General features: G+C 41.9%; 1 protein-coding gene and 1 pseudogene across 1 annotated transcript; both read left to right on the top strand.

Moving 5' to 3' along the window:
* Nucleotides 1–1299: 1299 nt before the first annotated feature.
* Nucleotides 1300–2247, top strand: LOC125638904 (olfactory receptor 5J3). The gene has a single exon (XM_048855192.2). It carries the CDS (start codon nt 1300–1302, stop codon nt 2245–2247), a length of 948 nt encoding a protein of 315 aa, XP_048711149.2.
* A 3947-nt stretch (nt 2248–6194) lies between these two features.
* Nucleotides 6195–7127, top strand: LOC125638905 (olfactory receptor 5AP2-like; annotated as a pseudogene).
* The last annotated feature ends 287 nt before the right edge of the window (nt 7128–7414 follow it).

Below are 7414 nucleotides of genomic sequence, written 5' to 3'. Positions count from 1 at the left end.
GCTGGGGACACCCAAAATTTCCAGGGTCCATGGCTCCAGGGATCCATTCCCTTTTTCAGAGACTTTTCAAATACTGGGGGTTTGCTCCTAACCCAACAAATTCTGAAATAACAAAATCTTGCACAAAACAAAACCTTTCCCTGCCCCTCTCTCCGGACCACCCTTAGGCATAGGCAGCAAACACAGCTGTGTAGGGCACCTGAAAATTTGGGCCACCCCTGAGTCTTAATATCCACCTACCCACCTCTTCCTATCCCTGTTGCTGGTGGCTGCTGCAGCCTGGTGAGTCTTCCTCTGGAAGGGATCAAGTGAACTTAAAAGTGAAAAAGCCTCCAGCCTGCCAGACCTATTAGCACAACATTGAAATTCTTAAAGAGCCATTAAAGTGGTAATGGAACCATTTAATGGGCATTTGCCAGCTCCTGGGTATATACTGTCAGTTTCTGAATTTACTGACAAAAACAGTTGTGCATCACTGTAATATTTACTCAGAACATGTTAGTCTACCGGAGCTACGTTTAAAATCTGCTTTAAAAATATTTCATCAGTATGTTGCTGAAGATTATAAAATCACAACTCTAAAAAAATTGCTGTCATCCCCCTAAGGCTGCCATTGGGCACAGGGTTTAAAAATACTTCTTAGGACCCCATATATCCTAAAGATGGATCTACCCTTTCTAAACCCTTTCTGTATTATTTTAAAATGATCTCAAGATTTTAAGCCAATCGCATGATTTTTGGAAGCCTGGTTCCTGGTTTTCAAATGCTTGGGATTAGCAACAGGGGATATGTTATGAAGCAGCAGTAACCAAGTGACTGGGACACAACTGAGATGCTGTAGTCATCTAAAAGGGTTACTGGGAGGAGTCTGAACCCAGAGAATAGGATCCCAAGTACGAGAGCTTTCTAACTTACCCTTAGTGAGCAGACAATATAAAGTGAACTCATAACTCATGCAGGTATATTTCATTGGGGAAAATTTGTAAGAATGTGCTTGAATTTGGAAATTCCCCAAGGGGAACTGGATGCCTAATTCCAGTCAATTTTATGGAGACTGGGATGTCAAAATCTCCTAGACAGCTTTGAAAATCCCAGTCCTCATGAAAAGGGAGTGTAAATCAAAAAGTCCATCTCAACTTTTCCCAGACATCAGGGTGGCTGGTTTCCTGTAAGATATTCACTACCCACTCTCAAGCCCGGTGGTGTCATTCAGATTTAATTCATGCCATTAAATTTCCTTCTTCCACGCTGCTTTCTCTTGTTATCCCGGCAGGTATGGTTTCATGTACCCCTGTATAAATGGCTGAGGGCAATCACAGCATGGTGACCCAGTTCATCCTCCTGGGGTTGACGGATCGTGAGGAGCTGCAGATACCCCTCTTTGCGGTGTTTCTGGTGATCTATATTCTTACACTGGTGGGGAATCTCGGGATGATCATGTTGATCAGGGTTGATCCCCGACTCCATACCCCCATGTACTTCTTCCTCAGTAACCTGTCTGTCATTGACCTTTGCTATTCCTCAGTCTTCGCTCCGAGGATGCTGGTGAATTTCTTAGTGGGGAGTAAAAGCATTTCTTACTCTGCCTGTATTGCCCAACACTTCTCCTTCGTTTTTTTTGTGACCACAGAAGGGTTCCTGCTGGCTGTGATGGCATACGACCGCTATGTAGCCATCTGTAACCCTCTGCTGTACACGGCTGTTATGTCTAAGAGAATCTGTTTTCGTCTAGTGGCTGGCTCATATGTAGGGGGGCTCGTGAACTCACTGACCCACACATGTGGCTTGCTGAGGTTGTCGTTCTGTGGGCCAAAATCATCAATGATCATCAATCATTACTTTTGTGACACTAACCCATTGCTGAAGCTCGCCTGCTCTGATAACCACATCAATGAGATTTTGCTCGTAATGTTCTCTGGGGTTATTGCCATGTCCACCCTCCTGACTGTCATCATCTCTTATCTGTACATCCTCTTCTCTATCCTAAGGATCCGCTCCGCCACGGGCAGGCGGAAAGCCTTCTCCACCTGTGCCTCTCATCTGACAGCTGTCACCATGTTCTATGGACCTGTAAGCTTAAGCCACATGCAACCCAGTTCCACCTACTCGCTGGAACAGGAGAAAATCTCTGCTGTGTTTTATACCCTGGTGGTCCCCATGCTGAACCCCCTTATTTACAGCCTGAGGAACAAGGAGGTTAAGGATGCTCTTAAGAGGGTGATAGACTGGAAAAACATTCTCAGCTAATTTGTTCACCATGACGATCCCAGTCTATTGAGAAAAAACAATTGGAAGAAGGAGAGGAGTATCGTCTATGTGTCACTGCCTTCATTTGTGTATCTCAAATGTTGTACAGGAATTAAATGAACCTCAAAGAACTGATGTAGCATGTGGAAATTATGTTTTACAATTGCTTTAGAGGAACAATGTTACCTAATGTCCTGTCATTATGTGGCTGTTGCAACAGACACCCTTCCTTGTTTCTTGACCATGAATCTATTTGAAATGCTGCCCTGCAAGGTTATCTGGGATTTAAAATAAAATAAAACTTGCCTCTAACTTTAATTTCTTCATGTGTTGCTATGATTAATACTCAGTATGTAACTTGCACTTTGAAAATTCAATACTTTTACTCTCTTTAGCGTCTGGGCCTCATAAGCGCTTTGTGAGCCTGACACAATTAATCTCTATCCCCCTTATAACAGCCCTTAACGTAGTTGAAGCCTATCAGGTCCCTCCTCAGTCGTCTTGTCTCAAAAGAACACATGCCCATTTTTTTTAAACCTTTCCTAATAAATCAAATTTTGTAAACCCTTTTTGTCATTTTTGTTGGTCCCCTCTGGACTCTCTCCTATTTGCCCACATCTTTTCTAAAGTGTGACTCCCAAACCTAGACACAGAACTTCAGCTGCAGACTCACCAGTGCCAAGTACAGCCAAACAGTTACTGCCCTGGTCTTACATACAACACTCATGGTAATAAACCCCAGACAGCCTTTTTCACAACTGCATCTCATTGTTGGCTGATACTCAACTTGTGATCCGCTTGAACTCTCAGATCCATCTCAGCAGCGCTTCTCCCTAGCTGGTTATTCCCCACATTGTATTTGTGCATTTGATTTTTCCTTCCAGAGTGAAGTACTTTGCACTTGTCTTTATATTGATCACATCTATACTCAGACCAGTCCTATATACATCTATTCTCAACAGTGCTATCATATATACTTAGGCTTGGAAGGAATAGACTTTTCTCAATAAATGTTGGTAAATGTTGATTTCCCCACAAGCACACAAACCAATGAAAAAAATATTGCCTTCAATAATTGAAATGTACAGCTAGGCAAGAGTAAGAAAAATTGCAGCTTGAGAATGTACCAGAGTTTGATTTAAGGATATTTATTTTGACATGTGATGTTGACAATTTGTGTTTTAACAGTTATAAAGCTTTAACTTTTTGAATCTCAGTGTTGGCTGTCATTAAAAAAAATTATGTCTGACCTCCCATTGCCTGACCCCCCATAATTTCCTGCGACTGAGAAGGTTTGAATATTTAAAACAAAAAGACTTAAAAATAAACATTGATATTATCAATTAAAATTATAAAAAATATTTTAAAAAACCAAATTCTGAACAAGGCTATCTATACTTGTTGCACAGCTTTCTTCTCAATCATCTTTCTGTCACCTTATTCTGTTCTCCATCTGTACCTCTTGTCTCTTATTTTAAGCTTACATTACAAGCTCCTTTGGCCAGAGATTGTCTTTTTGTTATATCTTTGTACAGCACCTAACAGAATGGGGTTCGGATTAATAATAATAATAATAATGCTCATGAAATGTTACTCCCACCAATGCCGTATATTTCAGAGGGGTAGCTGGGTTAGTCTGTTTCAGCAAAGACAATGAGGAGTCCTGTGGCACCTTAAAGACTAACACATTTATTTGGGCAGAAGCTATCGTGGGCTATAACCCACTTCTGGGTTCCAGCTCATGATACCTTATGCCCAAATAAATTTGTTAGTCTTTAAGGTGCCACAGGGCTCCTCGTTATCAATGCCATATAGTGATTTTATAGGTTTACTAACAGCAATGCTATAAATTGGTTGTATATTTTAACGACTAGACGGGACAATGAGATCATTTAGTCTGACCGTATAACTCAAGTCACACTTTGATATGGTTACCCTCTGTATTAAGCCCATTAACTTGTGTTTTATTAAGTGTGTCTTCCAGAGAGCCATCGGGTCTTGATTTCACAGCATCTCTAGCTGGAGAATCTACCACTTCCCATGGTACTTCATTCCAGCGGTTAACCACCCTCACTGTTGAAAATGTGAGCCTCAAGACTAAATTGAATTGGATAGTTTTTCTCTGAGCAACATGACATATTGTTCAGTAGAACTGGGGGTGGGGGGGAAATTTGGCTAAAATACTTGTTTTTCTGAGCAACACAGATTTGGGTTCACTGAAATATTTTATGAATTTGTATCAAATGAGCTGAATTGTTTTGCTTTGAACTAAAACCTCAGAAAAATCAAAAAGGTCTAAATAGTTTAAGTTTCCCATTTAAAAGACTGTTTCAAAATTTACTTTCATTTTATTAAAAAATATAACAATTGGAAAAACAGCAACTGATCAAACAAAACATTTCATTCAACTTGTCAGTCCGCCAAAAATTTGGAAAAAAAAATCAATTAGGTTCAATCAGAAACTAAATTTTTCATTTATGTTTCAGAAGAGCCAGCAAACCAAGAAGTCAGGTATTCACACAGCTCTTTTGATCATACATTTTGTTTCTCATCATTGCTATCTACTGATTAGCCCTATTCTCACCAGTGATACAATTCTACTGCTTTAGGGCTGGTCAACATGGGAAACTGACTCCGCAGTAACTGACTCTAATGTAACTCCCTATGTGGCCACTTTTCTTTGTCCAGTTTAGTTTAATCCAGTGGATTAAGAGGGTCCATACCAGGAGCTATTCCAGAATAGCTCTAGTGCCTTACATTCACCTATTACCTTGCTCAGGAATAACTTCCCAGTGCAGACAAGACCCTGTTCTCACCAACACTGATTTGGAGCTGTCCTTTCACCCCTCCATGCAGAGGTGGGACACTGAACAGCAAGGTTTATCAGTGGGGAAATGAATTTATTTGATGTTTTTCCCATCCCGAAGAACCCAATACAATTTTACAAACATTCTGGTGTAGCTGAATCCGCATTTTTCTCTGAAAAAAAGTTTCAGCCAAAGAATTTTACCCAGCTGTCGTTAGGATCTTTTCTACCTCATGGAAATGCCTTACATTTAAGCTCTGCTAGGTAGACTTGAGCCAAGGAATAATAGGGTTTAGCCCATGGTGAGTAATAGTGAGAGGACAGAAACCACAGAAGAACACTCAAATGGAGCTTCCTCCAGGATTCAGGATTCAAGTTGACCCGCTACCCAACCCCATTCATGGGGGTTCTTTTTATCTTGTATTAATACAGTTTCAATGAAAAATATCAGAGCACAATATTGGATCAATGCTACTGTACAAAGGTGATTTTATCTTTCTCAGCTGATCAATGTCTACCTTTTTGACACCTTAACATCAGAAAAAAAACCTTTAAATAAATCTTCAGCTAGTACAAGTCCTTCTGCACTAGTGTGAGTCTGTGGTCACAAAGTTTGCCATGGAATTCACCCTGTTGCTTCCAGAATGGTGGCCCAGAATCTCCACTTTCATTAAATAGGCCTCAGGTGTCCAGCCCTTTGTGGAATTGACCTTCAATGCATAGCCAATGCAGTGCCATCTGCTTGTGTCTGCAGGCTGCCTAAAACAATAGCTCTGAGAAGTATTAACAGTCCCATTCATCTTAATCAGAGCTCTGGGGTGTCCTTGTGTGTGGGGTTTCCCCTTCCAGGATGCCATAGAGCAGCCAGGCACTTCACATTTTGTTTCCTGTCACCTTGCCCAGCTAGTACAAGGAGGAATTAATTGGACCAGGCAGCCTGAGATGCTCCAGGTAGGAGGGAGCCTGGGCCCATGTCCAGCTTGCAGCGAGGGAGCATAGGGAATGACAAGTACATTGCGGCGGCTCAGGCCGAGGGGAGTCAGAATGCGTGTGAAGGATCCACTCTTGGTCCTTTCTTGGCTCCTGTTTAATTGTATGTTTCACTTTTCCCCTGTAAAGGAGGAGATCATGGGTGGAAGAAATGGCGGAGGGAAATCACACCGTGGTTACAGACTTCCTTTTCCAGGGGTTCATGGATCTTCCGGAGCTTCAGGTCCCCCTCTTTGTGTTGTTCCCAATGATCTATGTTATCACCCTGGCGGGGAATCTAGGGTTGATAGCCTTGATCAGGTTCAACTCCGGACTCCACACCTCCAGGTACTATTTCCTCAGCAGTTTGTCTCTTGCCGACGTCAGTAATGCCTCGGTTGCTGATGACTTTTGGGGTTCAGGGCAAACCCATTTCTCTCGCCGCATGCACAACACAGGTTTCCTTTGTCTGTAACTTTCTGACCAAGGAAGCTTTGCCTGGCAGTGGTAATGGCATCTGATCACTTCTTAGCCCTCGGTAGCGCCTTGCTCAAGAGCCTCGTCATGTCAACGAGACTGTGTGTGATACTAGTGGTTGCTTCCTACATATGTGGCTTTGTGAATGCAGTTCTTCAGACTCCATTTATAATTTACCCTGTCCTTCTGTGACTCCAATGTCATTCACCATTTCTTCTGTGACATCCCCCCAATCCTTAAGCTGTCCTGCTCCGACACCCACAATGCTAACACAGTGTATTTCACCTTGTCCACTATCGTGGTCATGGCTACGATTCTCATTGTACTATTCTCCTACATGTACATCCTCATTACCATCCTGAAGATCCACTCTGCCAAGGGCAGACGCAAAACCTTCTCCACCTGCACCTCCCACCTGATGACCGTAACAATTTTCTACTTGACTGTGATCTTCATGTATTTACAACCCAGTTCCGACTACACCACAGACCCAAACAAGATCATCTCTGTGTTTTATATACTCATAATTACCATGCTGAATCCCCTGGTCTACAGCTTGAGGAACAAGGAGATGAAGGAAGCCTTTAGAAGGATGATAAACAGGAAGGTTTGTTCTCAGTTAATATAATTATTGGGATTTGTGCTTATCAATAAACAAGTAATGAATTAACAGTGCATTCTCTGTGTCATAGCTCTGATTTCTTTGTTTTAAGTGTATTCTGTGGCTTGTTCGAAAAAAATAAAAGAATCCAAGACTGTTAATCTTGAAAATTCAGTTTCCCATGTTCAGGAATGACTGCGAGGCTGCAAAGAATACAGACGCTCCCCGACTTATGCAAGCATTCCGTTCCAGAATGCCTCGTGTACCTCAAGTTTTGTGTAAGTCAGAAACATATCTCCGACCATTACGTGCAA

Source organism: Caretta caretta, chromosome 6, assembly GCF_965140235.1.
Source record: "Caretta caretta isolate rCarCar2 chromosome 6, rCarCar1.hap1, whole genome shotgun sequence".
NCBI lineage: Eukaryota > Metazoa > Chordata > Testudines > Cheloniidae > Caretta > Caretta caretta.
This window is presented reverse-complemented; position numbering and strand designations above follow the sequence as displayed.

What these genes read in the sequence shown, in the direction of transcription:
- LOC125638904 (XM_048855192.2), top strand. Translation starts at nt 1,300, where the DNA reads ATGGCTGAGGGCAATCACAGCATGGTGACCCAGTTCATCCTCCTGGGG.